At 54.2% G+C, this 19,294-nt stretch overlaps 5 protein-coding genes across 5 annotated transcripts; 2 read left to right on the top strand and 3 right to left on the bottom strand.

Annotated features, from left to right (window-relative positions):
• The first annotated feature begins 5,411 nt into the window (after positions 1 to 5,411).
• Positions 5,412 to 7,236, top strand: MYCTH_2301846 (uncharacterized protein). Its single transcript, XM_003661877.1, has 2 exons — positions 5,412 to 5,760; positions 5,915 to 7,236. Exons 1-2 carry the CDS (start codon positions 5,717 to 5,719, stop codon positions 6,987 to 6,989), a joined length of 1,119 nt encoding a protein of 372 aa, XP_003661925.1. The 5' UTR covers positions 5,412 to 5,716; the 3' UTR covers positions 6,990 to 7,236.
• Positions 7,237 to 7,459: 223 nt separating this feature from the next.
• On the bottom strand, positions 7,460 to 7,960 carry MYCTH_2109170 (uncharacterized protein; the record flags this gene model as incomplete). Its single annotated transcript, XM_003661876.1, has 1 exon — positions 7,460 to 7,960. The coding sequence occupies one exon, from the start codon at positions 7,958 to 7,960 to the stop codon at positions 7,460 to 7,462; it is 501 nt and encodes a 166-aa protein (XP_003661924.1).
• Positions 7,961 to 9,212: 1,252 nt separating this feature from the next.
• MYCTH_2109169 (uncharacterized protein) lies at positions 9,213 to 10,321 on the bottom strand (the record flags this gene model as incomplete). Its single annotated transcript, XM_003661875.1, has 3 exons — positions 9,213 to 9,317; positions 9,404 to 9,471; positions 9,580 to 10,321. The coding sequence occupies 3 exons, from the start codon at positions 10,319 to 10,321 to the stop codon at positions 9,213 to 9,215; spliced, it is 915 nt and encodes a 304-aa protein (XP_003661923.1).
• Positions 10,322 to 11,242: 921 nt separating this feature from the next.
• Positions 11,243 to 11,859, top strand: MYCTH_2301845 (uncharacterized protein). Its single transcript, XM_003661874.1, has 2 exons — positions 11,243 to 11,263; positions 11,343 to 11,859. The coding sequence occupies exons 1-2, from the start codon at positions 11,255 to 11,257 to the stop codon at positions 11,805 to 11,807; spliced, it is 474 nt and encodes a 157-aa protein (XP_003661922.1). The 5' UTR covers positions 11,243 to 11,254; the 3' UTR covers positions 11,808 to 11,859.
• A 1,477-nt stretch (positions 11,860 to 13,336) lies between these two features.
• On the bottom strand, positions 13,337 to 19,189 carry MYCTH_2301841 (INO80-like protein). Its single transcript, XM_003661873.1, has 3 exons — positions 18,420 to 19,189; positions 17,817 to 18,110; positions 13,337 to 17,765 (listed from the first exon to the last, which is right to left on the bottom strand). Exons 1-3 carry the CDS (start codon positions 19,014 to 19,016, stop codon positions 13,353 to 13,355), a joined length of 5,304 nt encoding a protein of 1,767 aa, XP_003661921.1. The 5' UTR covers positions 19,017 to 19,189; the 3' UTR covers positions 13,337 to 13,352.
• Positions 19,190 to 19,294: the final 105 nt, after the last annotated feature.

The raw sequence follows: 19,294 nt of genomic DNA, 5'->3' as shown, positions 1-19,294 counted from the left end.
AGCGACTTTCCAGCCTTTCATCTCGTTTCTGCTCAGGGGGGACCGTGGGAGCTTGAACGACGACAACGAGAGGGGAATGAGAGACCCCTCGGTACGGAATACTTGGTGTGTTGCACAAAAGTAGACTGGTTCTGGACGTGAATAACGGACTTCGTATTGCGTGTGTGCCTCGTAAAAACAAAGGAGCTTGCATTTCTGTTGCCTTAGGTATCAGTGTCCCTCGCCGCTCGAGAACCGACTCAGCTGAGCGCCCGTCCAAAATGTTTGTCCCCTCACCGCTCGACCGGCAGCATATCCTCTGTAACTGCGCTAGTTGATTTATTTGATGAGCGATGGCGGGTTTCCCCACACGGAGCGAAATTCGGGTGGCTTCATACGAAAATTATATTTGTATATACCATGTACGAATTATAACTCGCAGCGGTGTGTGTACTCTATACGTGTGTGGTTTGCAACACAAACAACGTTGGTTTTGTAGTGTACTCCGTAGAGGTCGATGTATGTATGCACGGAGTTGGCGCACACACACGTCATGTCCATCATGACCCTGCCCAGTCGGGATCGGCGGCGGGCGTTGCTTGGAGATGCTTGGTTGTCTTGGAAAGTGCTTGGTCTTGAAACAAGACTTTGCCCAGAAAGCCCAGGAAGTCAGGGCTGGCTCGGCGTTGATCTTGCCGCTCACACCTGCACAGCCCCAATGGGCTGCTCCACCTGGTCTTGTCCGCATCACAAGCAGCTCCTGCCTTCCCTGATCAATTGGCTGCCAGGTTGCTCATCTCGCTGCGATTGCGCGGTACCTTAGTTTTCGGCCTGCATTCACAGTAGCGATTATACAGTATGGCCATCCATTGGCCTCCAGAGGAAATGCTGATGAGCATCTCGGCCATCTCGGTCCCATGGGCTCATGGTAACCCCCCCCCACCCCACCTGTCGAATCACCTCGAAAAGGCTATCGTCCCACCAGGTGATGTCACTGTATCAGTAATTATTTCCCCCCCGTAACTACACTAGCACAATGCCGAATAGCAGTACCGTTGATGAACTTCGAAACACTACTTTTACTACTTTGCCGAAACTACGGGGATTGTGTCTGGGGAGGGCCTCTTGGCGCCCAGACGGCAATGCATCCACCCTTCTTGGCGATCTCTTAATTACCTCTGATCTGCAGCAATGCAGCAAGGGTCGTACCACCACGTTTCAGGAACAAAAAAAAAACCCTGAAATGCCCACCGGCATTCACAAGCAACACACCGCAAGATGTTCCCGGTTCTGCAGGGAAGCTTTTCCTGCAGATAGGTGACCACGCAGAAGTTTGATGTATGTACGGATTACTTCCTAGACTGTGGACAACGCAGTAACACCCGATGAAAGGCCAAACGCAGCCAACGGAATATCTCCGAATTGCGTGCCTCGTCGTGGCATCCAACACTCGAAACCGGGTTTGCGTTTTGTGTTGTTGCGGCTTCGGCGCGCCCCAGAGTGAATATCAAGCTCTTGATAGGTGGAGCGCGAGGCGGTGGGTGCATAGCACGGGCCCGGAAACCTCTCTTGTTTTCTGTTTTGGCGTAGAGGGCTGCAAAACGGTGTTCCTGGTCGCAGATGATATGGTCAGCGCTGGTAAGACGGATCGGATCAAGGGATGAAGCCACACGATCAAAGTAATTAGCCTTTGTCAGGTAGAAAAAAAAGAGAGTTTGTTTCGTCATGCATACATACTACCGTTCCGTTGGAATGGGTATCTGAGAGCATCGCTCTCTCATCATGGCGGCCATGGGAGGATGTTTTGGAATTTGGAGGTCACTTGCCTGTTCACAACCGATATATCATCCAAGGAGTCTTGAAAGCCGCCGAGATGTAGCCGTTTTGATATCTTCTTACCGCGAAAAAGGGCAAGTAAATAAATAGATCATCACGGCCACTATCACAGACTAATTACAGGTGCAAGACGACCTTAGGGGGTTGTTCTGCCGAGGAAGTGCTTCGTCTGCGAAAACAGATTAGTCTCTTGGTATCAGTCGTCTAGGGAAGAAGAGCAAGTAACGGTGTATCGCCCAGGGTAGACCACACATACCTTGACTCGGACGATTGAGAAAGTAAGAGGTTCAGCCACTGCTTGTGACTCGATACCATCTATGAGTGGTGCCTAGCTTGAGTAAAGGATCTTCGTCACATTGTAGAGGCTCGACTGAAGGTCAGCTCATCGTTATCAAGGCTCCTAAACTATATCGGGAGGTGAACTTGCTTGGATGTGCGTGGGCATCTAAGAACCATGTGCTTATGGAACGCTTTGGACCCGGGAAGAAGTAAATTACCCAGATGCGAATGACTGGGATCAATATGATATAATCTGGACCTGCTTTCGAGTGTTGATATGATAAGCATTGTCAGTCACTTATTTGCGATAATCACGCGAGCCACCAGACAAACGAGTGGACAACGGCTCAGACATATAAAAGTTGTCAACTTATAACTTTTTTCAGCGGAAGCCCAAGGTATTATTGGTCATCATTGCCGCGATTGATGTGTTGGATTTTGTGAACTTGCCTCGACATGTCTGCGCCCCTTTCTTGAGGGTGTCTCTTTTCGCTAGAAGCAATGCCCTGGCGCAAGCCTCAACCTGGGTTCACGTCAGTAACAGTGATCGAAAGAACAGATAATTACATACGTGTGCGGCTTGTTGTATCAGTGACACGGAAACAGACAAGTTCCCACCATCAGGTATTCAGCTGGGCGTCGGATTTGTCTTGAGAGGCGAACAAAGAATTGAGTACTTCCCTGACACCGAGGGCTCGTTTGATGCCAAAGAGTCGCTCAAGGTGTAAAGGTGATGTAACCCTGAAGACGCCTACGTTTCGCTCCTGGGCATTCCTGATCGAACCCTCTGTAAAGAAGTTGAGTTAGCAAACGGTCGAGGACAATTGTCTTGGACGATAGCCGCCAGAATATGGCCAGCTCAGACCAATATGGAAATGAAACTTTGTCATCACCGAATACTCTTCAGATGAAGAGCTGCTGTTTAATAGGTCATTATGCTGGCGCGGTGCCGGAACCTGGGGAATACATGGTGAGGTAGCGGCGCGAGAGAGGACAATAAAAAAGACTTATGGTAGGAGTCTGAATTAACAGGGGACCGATTGTGACCTGTGCCATACGTACCATGTTAAAGGAGGAGGACGCTGATGGCTGGCGAGCCTAGTAGTATTAAGTCCAGCCCTGACTTGGTCTGAATTAGCAGCTGGGACAGATCGCAAGGTAACATACCTGGGGCAAGTATTCAGAGCTATAGGTCGAAGTTTTCTTGCTGTATTCTTGTTTGTTCGGTGCGATACGACAGAAGAAACAGCTGGTGCTTCCAAACTGGTCGCCCGAACTCGAACCGCGCCGATGTTTGTCTGACGGTGGCTGCGTTGGATGTGGAATCAGCAGAACAGTCGAAAAAAAACGCAGGGGAGCTTGCTCAGCCTGCCTGAAATTCGTTCAAGCCTCGGATCTGAGGGTTACAGGGCTGACAGATTATCTGTTGATGATTATCGGTTCATCAGTCCCGTCGTCTCGAGCATAACCAGAAGTGGAAGGGGAGCCGTGGAAAGGATACTACTCGATTACCTCAGCCTGGCTCAGCGCTGTGGCTGCCCCGAAAGGTGGAAATAAGAGTTGCTTATTTTGCTTTCTCCAAGAAATGCTTGAACCTGTTAGTCAACTCGTCCTCAGCAATGTTCGTGCTAGAGATGTAATGCCTGGTTGAAGAAAGAGATGTTCCTTGACAAGGGCTGAGGTTGGTTGCCACGGGAGGAGATTAACGAGAAAGGAGGAAGAAGGGAGAATTCAGAAGGCGAGTACGGAGAGGAAGTAGTGGAATAAGAGAAGAAGGCTAGAGCGAGAGAGATATTTTAACTTGCACCGGGGCAAAGGGTAATGAATCAAAACAGAAAGCGGGATGTGGTGCGAGGTAAGTGGCCGCCCTGACGACACGAGACCCGCATACAAGAGGCGGCGAATAACGCACCTCGGTCATGATGATTCGTTCCCATGATAATGTCGTTATCTAGAACATGCCGGAAGGAGCGGTACTGAGGATAGAGTGTGCTCAATAACTGGAGTGACTGTAAAGGGGAGGACATGCATCGAGTGTCTGTCTCGATATCAGGGGGGGGTTGACCTTCCTGGACGGTGGCCTGCAATAAGAGCATGTACCTGAACGAATACATCATAGAACAATGCGGCGGACAAATTGGAGCCTATGACTGAGGAGCCGGCTGGAAAGAAGGAGTCTTTTAAGGTGTTAGGGTTTGGAAACAACTATATAGGTAGGCTCGCAGGTTACTTATTCTAGTGCCTCTGTGTACCGTGTGAATCATCATGAGCAGAAATTTAGAAGCTTGACAAATTGAAATTTATATTCCCTAAGATCTTTGGCCTGAGTGAATGTGCCTCAGTAGTATGCTTCATAGAAGTTCTTATAGTAATAGAGTAACAATCGAAAGCATCAGGGGCTAAATGGTAGTATACTTTCTGGCACCGGTACCGAGCTACACAATATTGAATGACTTGGCAGGCACTGCTAGTTACGATTAAGCGTGGCTTAAGATTCTAGCATGTTAGTCATGCGGGAGAGTTTGCGTCTCTCCGTTCCTTGAACATAACGCATCGATTTGGCAATATTACTAGCTTGCTAAGCTTCTCCCACGGATAGATGAAGGAAGTTCCTTAACTATGGTTAAGGAGCTCACTCTAAGCATGAAAGTAAGTATATTGCCCTAGGTGACCCGCGTAAGAAGTAACGCGTTTCTGAAGAGCACGTAGCAGCCGACCTCGACGGGGACCTTATAGGCGCCCCGTAGTGTTATGGGGGATTGTTCACTATTCCAAATCATTTTCACAATCTTGTTCTTTTTGTTCATTCAGATGAAGGGATATTAATGGAATCTTTTGAAATGACGATGCAATCTGTGTTTTCCACTGGTTCCGATTCCTTTGTTCGAACACTCCCCAACATTTTGAGTTGTCAGGGGCCAGCGCTCGACAGGATGTAAACAAACATACACACTACTAACCTAGTATATAACCCTATTGCATTATTATAGCACCCTAACCCTATCGGTCGCCCACAATTGTAGCTGGTGTTTCGCAAAGCAGCAGCGATCTCCAATCAGAGTCACAAGGAGATTGCCGGCTCCCGATACTGTAGAAGAAACCACTGCCTGTAGGCAAAAAAAAAATGAAAGAACGAAAGGAAAGGAAAAAAGAGTCAAAATCCTTGTTCAGGTCCATTTCCCGTCGACCTCGAGGACTCAAAAGACCCATTAGTAAGCAAGGAATTTTTCAGTACGGATTATCTCTTTTCTCTTGTCTAAACTAATGCGAGTGGCCCACCGCGATGCGAGATTTACCCCGCAGAGCCCCGGAAGAGCCTGACTCACTCGGTCTAGGCTTCATCACTTCATTACTAAACGGACCGATGAGAATATATGTACGGGAGCTAATTAGGCATAGAATAACTCAAATAAAAGCCAGCCTTCGCCCGTCTGGTGTATACTGCGATACTTCATACCCATCGCTGTTGCATCGTTCTCAACGTCCAGCGGGGTGGTCCGTCATTCACCACACCAAGTCCGCTGATCGAATTACCTTTACCTAGGAGGCCCGAGACCTCAATAAGGAAAACAAGTTCAACAAGATTGGAGACAAAGGGGGAAAGGGAAAGGGAAAAAAAAAGATGAGTTCCCAGAAGCAATTCAATGTCGGCATCGTAGGCTACGGGTAAGTCTTCTTCCCCTCCTTCCTTTTCTTTAAAATTTTAGGCATCTTATATAAATACACACCTAGATGAATTTCGATAATAATTATGCGTTGTATTTGATTACTCCCCTCGCGAAACTATTTTGTTAACTAGGTGCGGGCTAACATAGACCAGCCTCTCGGCCAAGGTGTTCCACATCCCCTTCATCGCTCTGACGCCTTCGCTTCGGCTGCACGCCATCGTGCAGCGGTCGCCGACCGAGGGCAACTCGGCGCCGGCAGACCACCCGGGAATTCTGCACGTGCGGACGGCGGAGGAGCTGCTGGCGGAGGAGGCGGGCGTGGACGTGGTGGTGCTGTGCACCCCGCCGGACACGCACTACCGCCTGGCGCGGGCGGCGCTCGAGGCGGGCAAGCACGTGCTGGTCGAGAAGCCGTTCGTGCCGACGGCCGCCGAGGCCGCCGAGCTGGCGGCGCTGGCCCGCGCCCGCGGCCGGGTCCTGTGCGTGTACCAGAACCGCCGCTGGGACTCGGACTTCCTCACCGTCCGCCGCCTGCTCGACCAGGGCACCCTCGGCCGCGTCGTCGAGTTCGAGACGCACTTCGACCGCCTGCGCATCGCCGCGCCCTCGGGCGGCTGGAAGGCCGGCACGAGCATCCGCGACGGCGGCGGCGTCCTCTACGACCTGGGCACCCACCTGCTCGACCAGGTCTTTGTCCTGTTCGGCATGCCCACCGCCGTCTACGCCCGCTTCGTGCGCCAGCGCGAGGGCAGGCTGGTCCGGGGCGTCGGCGGCGAGGCGGACGAGCCCGACAGCGTCACGGCCGTCCTGACCTACGACGCCACCGGCCTGGTCGTGTACGTGCGGATCGGCGTGGTCAGCGTCGAGTCGGACCAGCTGCGCTTCTGGGTCCGCGGCAGCAAGGGGAGCTACCGCAAGACCGGGCTGGACCCCCAGGAGGACCAGCTCCGGCGCGGCGGCAAGGCGACCGACGCCGACTTTGGCAGGGAGGACGAGTCCCGGTACGGCCGCCTGAGCCTCCTGCAGGAGGACGGCTCCGTGCTGGACCGGCCCTGCCCGACCGTCGAGCCGGAGACCTACCTCGAGTTCTACAAGCTGTTCGCCAAGGCGGTCGAGAGCGGCAGCGAGGAAGACGTGCCCGTGCCCCCCACCCAGGCCGCTCAGGTCCTGCGCATCATCGAGGCCATCAGGGAGAGTGCGAGGTCGGGAAGGGAGGTAACCCTCTGAAGAGGAAGAAGAGCGAAATGGGGATCAGATCGATCGCAGGTTATTTTAATATCGCCGCGTCTCCCGGGGACACAAGACGATGACGCTAGGGAAATCAAGAAAATATCATTTCTTGGAAGAAAACAATAATACAAGAATCACGTAGTAATTAGTGTTGGGGGTGGTGAAGAGAAGTTGAGAGCCTGATGAATTAATAACGCCATTAATTAATAATAGGTCAAGCGATCGACTCTTCTTTGAGCTGCCAGCAGCCCCTCTGCTATTAATACCCCGAAGTCCCATACCCAATCCTACCAGAGGAGTTAAAAATTTGTTTCGGCATGGTCTTCACTTCTTCTCCTCCCCTGAAACGCTCCCCGAGCAGACCCATATTTCGCCGGTGATCCCAGCTCACCCAAGTAAGCAACGTGATGTACGACCATAAGGAACCCTCCCCTTCCCCCCGCCCGCCAGAGTACCACATCCTCCGCTCATTTCTTGTGCTTGCTGCTGCTGCTCCCGCCGCGGGAGCTACCGCCCTGGATGGCTGCGTAGGCATTCGGGTCGTACACGTTGTACCAGTCGGAGAGCTTCTTCTTCCCCCTCTCATAATACTCATCCAACTGCTGGCGGTATAGGTCCCAGTAGGTATCTCTACCCACGTCGGGGTCATTGAACCACGTGTCCAAGAAGATCCCGGCCGACTTCTCGTATGTCTTTTTGAGGGCCGCCATTTCCGCGTGGACTTCCTTGATCTCCTTGGCAATCTTGAGGATCTTCTCCCACCTCTTATCCCACTCCTTGTGGCACTGCCTCTTGGATTTCTCGCAGTCCTTGCATATGTCCATGTTGGGCTTGCAGAGGCTCGGATCCTGAACGACCGTGCAGGGTGAGCTCGACTTGCTCTTCTTGCTCTTTTGGGCCTTCTTGCACAGAACGATCTCCTCAGAGGTGTGACAGCATTTGTGTAAGATCAAGTATGATTGGCACATTTTGGCAATGCAGGGGGGGATCCTTTGTGGTTCAGGGGGGTGCTTTTTTTTGGCGGTAGTGATGGTGGTGATGAGAGCGCCCCGGTCTATAGCTTCAGGGCTGAGCTGGTGAACTTGAAGGCAAGCCAGAAAGGGAGCTGAGTGGAGTGTTGGGTAGTGAGTGTTATAGGGTGATTGCTGTCGAACGCTCGGGAGGAGGAGAGGCATTGCTCCTGGCCATTATATGCTCCAGGTCTGCCCCAGTATGCGAAGCATCGTTCCCATCTGCACTCAAGAAACAAACAAGGTGATCCAGGTGGCCAGGAATGGGTCAGCCTGGCAAAAAAAGTTCTACTTTTGCTTTGTTTCGGTTCACTCTATCCAGTGATGCCCGCATTGCCGTAATCACGAGATTGCAGCTGCGCTGAAAGGTTGGCTTTCTTGAACCATGGATATACTACAATATCCATATTAATACGAACGAGCAACCGTCGGTCAGGCTGTGAGTCGAAGGGAAATATAGAGCGGTAGCCGCAGGTAACTTGGGGTTGAATAAGGTTGGGAAATAATGAAAGATATGGTTTATGGAACTGCTAATTACATGACCATCCACAATGAGCGAGTTCTTCATTGTAAGACCCATCGAATCACACTAATAATCAGCCCGGAAAACCAAGCTTCGAGGGGTCAGTAACTTTTAAAAGAAGCTAATCCTATCAAGGGTTTTATCGAGTTGTCATATGGGCAATGCCCATGTGGTGACGAACATGGTCATGGTGGGCTTGAAAGTGCAAGGTAGTACGGTACTTTTTGAGGACCTAGGCATGGGACGTCTTCTCTTCCGTCCTTCGTCCTCCCGATCTGTTCAAGTCCAATCCGACTGTGTACGTGTCTGGTTTCAGCTAGTCGGCCGGTGTCCTTTCCACTGTGACAGCACGCTGTTCATACGCGAGGGTAAGTCCATCTTGTCGCCTCGGTTCAGACCATTAACTCAATAGGTAGGAATCGTAACTAGGCCAACAACAACACACCTCTTACACAGTCAACTTCGAGACTCCGTCCATACGAGAACACCCACTGCGTCAAAAAGGGGTCACCGGTGACTGTTTCTGTTTATTTGAGAATTCAATGCTATGTATAATTAGTAAAGCGCTCAATGAAGGTAGACCAGCTTCCTCCTTTATTATCAATATTATGTCTATTATAAATCCGCAGCAGCTGAACTGCCAACAAAGAGAGTAACTCGGCTCGAGCTTTGATTCGATAAAACCTCTCAACCCTTGATGATCTCGAGCAATTGCAGAATGCCAAGAGCAGAAATATTGCCGATGGGCGACTCCTTGTGTCGACCAGCTTCCAGCGAGCCGGCGCTTCCCATCTGATGAATTTAGAGCGAGCTAGTTCCTGGGCGGTCTGTCTGTGACCCTGAGTGTCACCGGGTTTGAATGACCAAAACGTTCGTACCGTTGGGATCACGGTCCTGTCGACATTGTCGCTGAATGGGTCCGCCATCGTCATCCCAAACCTTGTTCCTGGAACTAATTACCACATTACGATTCACGGCCGCGCCCGCTGAAACCAGGTGGAGAGGTCATCCTCAGTCCAGCCTCTTCTCCTATCGTAAGGATCACTCTCCTGACCGTGGCTGCTGCTCCGGGCCCAGGAACTGCTGCTCCCTCCAACCTCTTCTTCTTCTTCTTGTTCGAGTGCCGGGCCCGATTGGGTCGCAGACCTTCTTCTGGATTGGCTTCCGGATGGCGTGCTTCCTGCGCCGCGGCCCGACCTGCTGTGTCCCCTGTCGGAGCCTTTGCTGCTTCCCCCGGCGCTGTAGGATCCCGGGCAGGTGGAACCGGAGTTGCTGGACTGGGGATACGATCCCGGGCAGGTGCTCCCGTCACTTTGGTAGCCGGTCTGGTTGCTTTCGGCAGCTTCCTTGTTCTCCAACTCCTCTTTCATCCGGCGAAAAAGGTCAACGAATCCGGAGTAGGCCCTCTCAATCTCGGCGGGATACCGGTTATAGACGCTCGGCCCCGACATGCTCTCCGTTTCTGCCTCCCATTGGGGGAGCTTGTGCACAAAGTAGCTCTTCTCTTCAACATACCTGTCGTGGATGGCTTGCTTGATGCTGGGATACTTCTGCGCCAAGTGCAACGCCTGCTTTCTGCGGCTCTCAAAATTGGCGGCCTGCGCTTTCCTCCATTTCCTATGGCAATCTCGGCACTTCAGTTGCAGGTGCTCATCTAGTAGCCAGCAAACATTAAGGCACTCGCCGTCGCGAGGCCGCCGTCTCCGGTTGTGCTGAGCTTGGGCCTGGGAACACACACTTCTCGTTTTGGCACTCCAGTGGCCACATTCATGGACCAGACGGTATTTGTTGCACATGTTGACGTCTTCCGGCCGAGAGCTGCCAAAGTGGATTGCTTGTGTCGGGCCCGTCAGGTTCCGAAAGGCTGCCGTGTGAGGAGAGCCGGGGTCACTGACGTCGAGGGAGCGAACTCGATTGTAGAGGGGCCAGGTATATATGCCTCCATATTCTTTTTGCAGCAAAACGCCAGCAAGTGTAACCCGGATTTCCGTCGGAAGAACACAAACGAGGCATGATGAGCCACCAGGACTTTTTGTGCATCGCACACACACCCCAGCGTGATCAGCAAGTCAAAAATATGTCGCGGCTCATGACTAGATGTAGTAAGCGTCACAGCAGGCCCAGAGAAGAAACCGCCAAATTGTGCAATTTGATGAGTTGTTGACCTGGAGTATGCGGCGAACTCCAGTTTGCTTGTTCAAAACAACCCCTGTAATTTCCAAATCCGGCAGGGCACGGAATGGCGGGACACCAAGCAGAACTTGGTCCCACCTGGGGGTCCCTGACAGCAGATGTGCGCCTGCTGCTGTTGAGCTGATGATCCCACCTTCCGGCATTCAGTTTATCGTCGTCAGTGGGCGTCGCCTTGGCTGGCAGCCACCATGCACATTTCTTCGACAACACCCCCAACAGCCGAGCTCTCAATTCACCAAATTTTTTTTTTGTTTTCCCAGAGTAGCGTTCTACCTCGACGAGGAGATCCTGCGCTCTTCTTCTCGGACAGCACCCAAAAGATTGACAGGTTCTGGTCAACTCTCGTCTAATCAACCAATTGTGCTCAACACCTCATGCCTGACCGAAGACGCGCCCACAACACGCCCATCATGAGTCTCGGTACGGTTGCGGCCAGCGTGCTCGACTTCGCTCAACGCCAGGTCGACCGCATCATGCCTCCAGCCTCTCGTGAGGACGCATATACAAAGACCAAGGAATTCGCAACCACGCGGCCCATGCGTTTTGTATGTCCTTCACCCGATCCCAACAACCCCAACTATCTATGTAATTACTGTACCAGATCTGTTCACTGACCTCCATCAGGGCTTCATCCTCACCCAGGCTGTCTTCTCCGCATTTCCTGTCCTTTGCTTCTTGGCCTTTGTCTTCTCTGTCCTCTCCGCCTTTTCCACCGTTTTTCTCTTCGGGACTCTTTTCTGCATTGGCATTGCCCTCCTCGTCCTGATCCCCATCTTAGTCCTCACGTCGGGCGCTGCCCTGTTTACCTGGGGCCTTGGCGCGGCAAGCTTCATTCTTGGCCAATGGATCTACACCGTGCTGCGGGACACCGCCGCCAACTTCAATGAAGAACTCGGCAACCACCAACAGGATAAGGTGCCCGTCCGGCCCCGTCTCGCCCCTCCAGCCGGCCCTTCGTCTTCCTCATCCGCCACCTCGTGGGCCAGGGTCGAACGGCAGCCAACGAACCAAGGAGGCGAGTCGGAAGCGCAGCAGAAGGAATCCGCACACCCCGATCCGGGCTCCGATGTGGATGCTCTCGAGCCGTAGGCGCCGCGCGGGAGCATGCCACACGACGGTGCCCGCGGCAGCGGTGCGGGCGTCCGACCGTCCCTCCTCAAGGGAAAGATGAGGGAGATGATCCCGGCAGCAGATCACAAGTCGTCATCTACGGAGCTTGACACCACCTCAGATTTGCCATCCTTAGCACCATCACCACAAGCCACCAACCCTCCGACCGGCTCCGCCACCCCGACCGCCCTCGCACCCTTGCCCAGCGGCAGCAAGAGCTCCTTTTCCCATGTGCCCGCGCTCTCCATGCGCTAGACTTTCCCGGCCGTACCCGCACCGTCGACGTCCTGCGAGGGGCCGGGCTCTCTCTCCCTAGGGAAAACCGGCCCCCTTTTATCCATCGGAATCATGACCACGGCCGTAGCGCCGCCAGCGCTGACCTGCCCACCTGCAGAGCCATCCGTCGCCCCATGCCCGCACCTCTCCGTCGATTCTTGACCAACGTGCGGGTTCTTGGCCGTCGGTGACGTCGCTCAGGCGGAAGCATTTGCGAGAACACATACGCCGGTGCATCGTATTTGTTTGCAGGCTGTCGTGACTTCAGCCGCGGCACTACTTATTCCAGAGGAGTCTCCGTCCCGGAGCAGGGAAGGGATTGGGCAGTCGGTTTCCGGAGGGCGAGGTTTTGACTTTGCTGCAGAATGTTGCTTAGTGCACGTATCACTTATCATGCGTGTTGATATTCTGAGCAGAAACTAGAGAAATACGTGGTCGAATTCCTTTTGACCTGCCATCGAGGAAGTGGACCCCGCGGAGGCGAGCCCCTGGTCACTGATCGTATCAAAGGGTGACCCGAGAACGATCCGCGAACAAACCGTGGCTTCAGATATACAACCAAGACCTGTACTTGCTACCATTGATCTAAGCTAAGAGGAAATTGAACAGGAAGAATGAAAGAGAGCCCTCGTAGTTGCCGTGCTGTCCGTTACCCGTCTCGCTCAGGTACCCCCCTTTCTGCCCCCCGCCCCATTCTCTCCTGTCAGGTCAGCCCCCAAACATGCCCCCCCCCCCCCCCAGTCCAGGCGATCCATTCCTTCTCCCACCCAACAACAGAAAAAAAAAGAAAAAAGAAAAGCAATGCCTTTTGTTTGGTCCTTTGTACTCTTGTTTTGTCTTCCAACCTGTCTTTGAGTAGAACTGAAAGGAAGGAGACAACCACACAACCCCGGTAACGTCAACGCCAGCCCGCTGTACTCTTATATTCTTACACGCAACCAAAATCACCAATCACTCTCTTCCAGGCCCCGCATCGCCGCAATGCTGTGACTGCTTGTTGGGATCAAGAAGGCGGGGTGTGTGCTGCCGAGTGATGCCTTCATTAACCATCACATTCTCACCGTATCCGCACCGCACCAACACATTTGGGTCAGAGGTCGATCTCGCCGTCGGCAATGGCCAGCCGCTGTTTTGTCGTCTTGGCCTTCTTGCTGCCCATCTTCTTGCGCTTGCCGGCGCGTCCGTCATCCGCACCTGTAGGAGTCACCGTGCCTGAGGCCTTATTATCGTCGAAGTGACCCTCGCCTGTTAAACGCAAGATGCCATGTCAGCTCGTGACCTTCTGAGAGCGAATCGAAGAATACCAAAAAGAGGTGACTTACCTTCGTGGTACATATCATCCAGACTGAGTGCTGCCGCTCCGTCGCCACCACGCTTGCGCTTGCCACCGCGCTTCTTCTGTATCTTGTCATACTCGCCACTTTCGAGCAGCTCCTTCTCACGCCGCTCGATCATCTCGGCCTGCTCGTCGTCTGCGAGCCACATGGCGATGTCGCGGTTGCGGTTCTCGGGCAACCTACGGCCCGAGAAGTCGACGCCGCCGCCACCCGCCGACGAACCGCCCGTAATGACGACGCGCTGAACCTCCTCCTTCTGCATGGCGCGCTTCCGGATACGCTCCTCGATGGTGCCGCGTGTGATGAGCCGGTAAACAGTGACTTGCTTTGTCTGGCCGAGACGATGGGCGCGGTCCATGGCCTGGGAGTCGATCGTCGGGTTCCAATCCGAGTCATAGAAGATGACCGTGTCGGCGGTGGTAAGGTTGATACCGAGTCCGCCCGCGCGAGTGGAGAGCAGGAAGATGAAGATCTCCGGCCGGGTCTGGAAGTCGGCGACAGTATCACGTCTGTCTTCGAGCTTCGTAGAACCGTCAAGACGGCAGTACTTGTAATTGCGATACGTGAGGTATTCCTCCATCAGATCGATCATTCGGGTCATCTGGAAGTAGAGAAGGACACGGTGGCCGCCCTCCTTCAACTGGCGTAAGAGCTCATCCAATTTGGCTAGCTTGCCAGAATCGGTGACAAACCGGCGCATGGATGGCACCGTGATGTTGGTGAATCTCTGCTTCTCATTGTCCGGGGCTGGCAACAGAGCAGGGGCCGGATACAACTCCATAGGAACCTTCTCAGTAACGAAAGCCTTGGCCTCGGTGGGTGTCGGGCCGAACAGCGCCTTGCGCATGGGTGCGTTGAACAGGACGTTCTCACGCTCAATAACTGAGCCGCGGCTGTCGCACGAAACGTCGATGGGCGGCGCAGTGGCGCGCACTCGTGCCGCCTGTTCAAGGCGACTGAGCCCGAGATTACGGAATGTAGAGCGCGCCACGTTCATGAGGTCACCCATCACCCCTTGCTCGGTAATCTCTGCCAGTGGCTTGCGGTCTTCGCGCTCGCAGATCTGGAATAGTGCGTGTGCGGGAGTCCAGTTCTGGTCCTCGGGCTCGCTGTACACGATTTTCATCTCCGCCAACCGGTTCTTCTTCGTGGCAAGATCTACCGCGCGAGCGAAGATATCCTGATGGCCGGCACGGGAAACTTCTTGCAAGCTGGTGTCGGCAAAGCGCAGCCATGAAAAGTTGTCGGTGCCCTCCAGGCTATCGCGAACGTTGTCGGGCGTCCAGATGTTCATCAAATGGTCCAGGTACTTGCTGCGGAAACCGGCGGTCGTATTGTCAGGTCCCGCTTTGTGCAATCGCCCGCCATCACGCCAGACGAGACGAGGCAGTTCGTATTCAATCAAGCTGCGCGTAGAGTAGCCCACAGTGACATTTGTCCCCTCCCGAACGAACGAAGCTGTCTCGGCAAAATAGCCACAGGAGAAAGGCGACGAGGTATCAGCGCGCTCAAAGAGATCTGGGTGGTTGCAGACCTTGCGGAACTGCATGACGAGGTTCATGAGGCTAGCCGAGTCATCGTCGCCGAGGGTCGCCTTCTCTATGAGGTCCATGATGCTAATCTGATTCCGCAGACTCGAGTACATGGCCCGCTGGCGGTACGTGAGGTCGCAGAACACGTCGATCTCGATCTTGTCGCCGAGTTCTTTTTGGACATGCTTCTTGACGCGGCGGAGCATGAACGGCTTCAAGATCATGTGCAGACGTTTGAGCTGATCCTCATTCAGCTTGGTGTTGCTTTGGGCGTGGGACTCAATGTCCTTGGAGAACCACTCGCTGAACTCGTCGTGGGAGTCAAACAGCGACGGCATGATAAAGTGAAGGAGCGCCCAAAGTTCCTGCATGTTGTTCTGGATGGGGGTACCCGTCAGCAACAACCTGTTTCGACAGTGGAAACCCAACAGGCACTTCCACCGCGAGCTCTGTGAGCTCTTGATAGCCTGTGCCTCGTCCAAAATCATGTACTGCCACTTCATCTTCTGGAAGTATGCGACATCGGAGACGACGAGCTGGTAAGAGGTAATCATGACATGGAACGGGGCGTCCTTTTTGTAGGTCGAATGTTTGCGATCCCAGAACTTGCGCAGCACCTTACGGTCTGCCGCGGTACCCCAGTAGGGAAGCACCTTGAACTCGGGCACAAACTTGGTGATCTCTTGCTGCCAGTTGTGCAGGGTTGATGCAGGGGCGACGACAAGGAAGGGGCCCCAGATGTCGTATCTCTCAGCCAGGTAGGCCATGACGGATATCGACTGCACCGTCTTGCCAAGACCCATCTCGTCGGCAAGAATGCCGTTGATGCCCTGCTCGTACAAGTTGACAAGCCAGTTGAGACCCTTGAGCTGGTACTCCTTGAGCTGGCAATTGAGCAGCTTGGGTTGCTCGATCTCGACGTCGCCCATACCAGTGGGGTTCTGGAAGTTCATCTCTCCATCCTCGTCGAGGTTGGCTTCGTCCTTGTTGAAGTCGCGTGCCTTCTTCTGGGCCTCGGCAATGGCATTCTGTGCATTGGCCATGGCGGCGGCGCGGAGCGTCGACTCATCCTCGGCATCAAAATCCAGGCTATCGAAATTGGTGACTTTGGCGCCAACAGGACCGGTGGGCTCCTCAATGTCGAGGGCGTGCTCTGGGATCCTGTCCTTGTCATCCGTGGCCACATCAGGATGATCGGTGCTACGCTCGACCTCGCTCGTCTTGATCTTCTTGCCGATGAAGTGAGAGTACAGCTCGGTCTGCGAAATGAGGAAGTTGAGTTTCCTCTTCTGGCGGGCAGCTTCGCGATCGGCTTCCTCCTTCCGAGCGTTCTCAAGCTCCTGTTTCTCAGCAGCCTTGCGCAGGTCACGCTCTTCACGCTCGTTCCGCTTCCAGAAGCCCATCATGTCACGCATGACACGCTTAGCACGCGCCTGCAGGTCCTTGGTGCCCTTGTTGGTCTTGAGTTGCCACCGCTTCGCTTCCTTGGACGCCAGGATGGCAGTCTTCTTGAGATTGGACGCCTTGGTTGAGTAGGAATCAGTAGCAAGCCTGAATACCTTGTTCACATCTTTCCTTGCCAGGTCGCGCCAAATCTGGTCGTATATTTGATTGAACCCCTTGGACTGGAACTTGGTCTCGAGCGAATCCTTTGGTTCATCGGCAGCTCGCTCCTTGTCCTTGGGTTCCTTGACGTCCTTGTTCTCCTTGTCGGCGTCGTCCTTGGTTCCCTTTGACTTGCTGAACTTGATGCGGATCTTGGCCGTCTCTTCCTTGCTTGGAAGTTCTTCACCAGCATCCAGCGCGGCTTGGGCAGCTTCGGCAGATTCCTTTTCGGCTTGCTTCTGCTCCTTCGATTTCTTGAGCCTGCCTCCAGCTCGGCCCTTGCCTTTTGTCTTGCCTGGTTCCATGTTCTCGGCGGAGAAAGTCGCCATGGTGCCACCTTCGAGGTTCGGTTCGATTGGGCCAAGGTTGCGCGCGGGACCCTTGAGGCCTTTCTGAAGGATATACTTGGTTTGCTGAACCTTCTTGTTCGCACGCTCCGCCTCACGCATATACTTTTGACGTTCGGCCTCGTCCTGTGCGGCGGAAGCTCTTGCCAGTGCTGCGGCCCGTTGATCCATGGTTGTCGCCATCGACTTCTCACGCCGCCTCTTGCGCTGCATGTCTTTCTTCCGCTCTTTCTCGGCGAACAGCTCCTGTTCCCTCACCTCCTGGAGCGCTTCGTCGTAGTTGAGCTCGTAGTAGCGTCCCTTACCGAGGTCGGCAAGTGCTTGAAGCTTCTCGACCTCAATGCGGGCGTAGTCGCGCCGCCGGGCTCGACGCTGGGCGATATCTCGACGGTTCATTTCCTGCCGGCGGCGTTGGGCGCGTTCTTTCCATGCTTGGAATTCGTCTTCAAAATCTGTCTCGTCGACGTCGTCGGCGTCGAATTGCTCCATGAGTTCTCGGATCTTCTTTTCCTTTTCGGCAGAGAAGACCTTGTGCTTGGGCAGGCCGTTGGCCGACCTCTTGACCGCAACCCGTGCTGATGCGGTCAGGTCGGCCTTGGGCGGCGCCGGCCTGCGGGGCATCTTGGGGGTCGAGTCCGCGCTCCGAATGTCCGAATTACGCGAGGTCTTGATGCTCTTGCGGGACTGCTTCTTCTCTTTCTCCCCCTTCTCCGGTCTCTCTGTCACCACTGGTGTATCGTCCACGAGAATCGGCGAGGTCGGTCGAGGTTTCGGGAATGGCTCGGAACTCGAGAGGATGTTGGAAAAGGACATGACGCCCGCTGCGCGACTCGGCGTCTTCTTGCACTGTCAGCGAGTATCAACAAACAGAACGGCCGATGGAAAACTTACACTTGCGGCAGGGGTCTTAGTTGAGGAGGGTGCTGGGGACTCGGTCCGTGCCAGCGCCGGCAACGCCGATGAGGCAGCTCCGTTGGACGTTGCGCTCGGCATCTGGATATGCCTCAAACTTGGGGACGTGATGACGGGCGGTCGAGTTGATGGGCTGGCAGGTCCCACCGCTGGAGATTGTCGAGAAGGCGCGACGGGACTTCGAGATCGATAAGGTGCTGTTGTTGAGGAGCCGTACGCCCCGTTGTTGTAGTACTCCGTGGAAGGTGGCGAGTAATTGTATGAGTCGCGAGGCTAACGTTGCGTCGAATGAAAGAAGTTCGCGTTAGTAAGATCGAACGGAAGAGAAGAGGCGGGTGGAGCGGTTCGATGGGAAGGGCGAAAGTCACGTTCCGTTGCGCGTTGAAAATAATTGGGTGTGTTTTGGCGCACCACCAGTAATTGGAGGTTGGCCAGAAATAAGGTGAAAAGGGGGTTCTGACAATCTGCGGGAGATGGTGATGGGGTAGGGAATGACTTGGGAGACAAAGGAAAGTGGGAGAGGCGTGGTGCCTGGCAATGGCGTTGGGGAGTTTCCCAAAAATTGAGATTGCCTTTGCTTACCTTTGGCGGAGAGGTTTGCGCACTGGTGTGCCAGGAACCGGTTTCCGAAACCCTGCGCTCACGCTCACGATTATGCTCTCGATTATGGTCAGTCGTTGGATCGTAGAAACCCCCGGTTCCGGATTTTTCGCGCATCGAGTCACGATCCCGGGTGTCTTGAGAATAATACGTCGGAGGCGCGTGCAATGGCGACCGGGGCGGATGTTGCAGGCCTGATGGTGCCGTCGCCGACCCGACGCTTGGTGGAGCTTGCAACGGTGGCGGCAGTGACGGTGCGGGCGCGGATCCAAAGGGATTGTTGAGAATTGAGCGGGATCCCGACGGCTGGTTTCCTATCGTTGATGGCGAGGCGGTGTAGGCATTTGGACGGTGGTAGTCGGGCTGTTGGGTAGGGGATCGCAAGCTGAACGACGGCTGCGGTCGAGGCGGCGCAGACGCCCCAGGTGTTCCCGGGGCCTGTGTTGTTGAGCTCACCGGGTTCAGGATGTCGCGCAAACCCCCGCGTGGACCTCGATCCGCACCGCTTCCGACGGCTCCGTTGCTGCCATCCTCATCGAAATGAGGCGGTCGCTGCAGTACGGTGGAAAAGTGATCCATTGTTAAGGCGACCACCTCCGATCACCCTGGGCTGTTCCGCAGCAAGTTACTCGTTGCTTTTACAGTTTATGCGAGCCCATCGAAAGTGCTCGGGTGGTGCGGTTCACGTCTGGAGTCACTGCACGGAATTGACACCTTCAATCGAGTAGGCCCCCCTGATGCTATCGACGGCGACGCAGTTGGGTTTAATGCAAGCTTTGCCTCGAGCAGACTCGAGCGGCGCGGGTCGGATGGAAAAAGGGCAACGCTGCAAAGACACGTCGGATTTTGGCGGCCGT

This window comes from Thermothelomyces thermophilus, chromosome 2, assembly GCF_000226095.1.
Source record: "Thermothelomyces thermophilus ATCC 42464 chromosome 2, complete sequence".
NCBI classification, from domain to species: Eukaryota; Fungi; Ascomycota; class Sordariomycetes; order Sordariales; family Chaetomiaceae; genus Thermothelomyces; species Thermothelomyces thermophilus.
Note: the sequence above shows the minus strand (reverse complement) of the source record. Positions and strands in the feature narration are given on the sequence as shown.

What these genes read in the sequence shown, in the direction of transcription:
- MYCTH_2301841 (XM_003661873.1), bottom strand. Translation starts at nt 19,016, where the DNA reads ATGGATCACTTTTCCACCGTACTGCAGCGACCGCCTCATTTCGATGAG. An exon ending in CGCAAACCTCTCCGCCAAAG is followed by an intron (nt 18,111 to 18,419) that starts GTAAGCAAAGGC and finishes ACGCAACGTTAG; the next exon opens with CCTCGCGACTCATACAATTA. An exon ending in CTAAGACCCCTGCCGCAAGT is followed by an intron (nt 17,766 to 17,816) that starts GTAAGTTTTCCA and finishes TGACAGTGCAAG; the next exon opens with AAGACGCCGAGTCGCGCAGC.
- MYCTH_2301846 (XM_003661877.1), top strand. Translation starts at nt 5,717, where the DNA reads ATGAGTTCCCAGAAGCAATTCAATGTCGGCATCGTAGGCTACGG. An exon ending in GTCGGCATCGTAGGCTACGG is followed by an intron (nt 5,761 to 5,914) that starts GTAAGTCTTCTT and finishes AACATAGACCAG; the next exon opens with CCTCTCGGCCAAGGTGTTCC.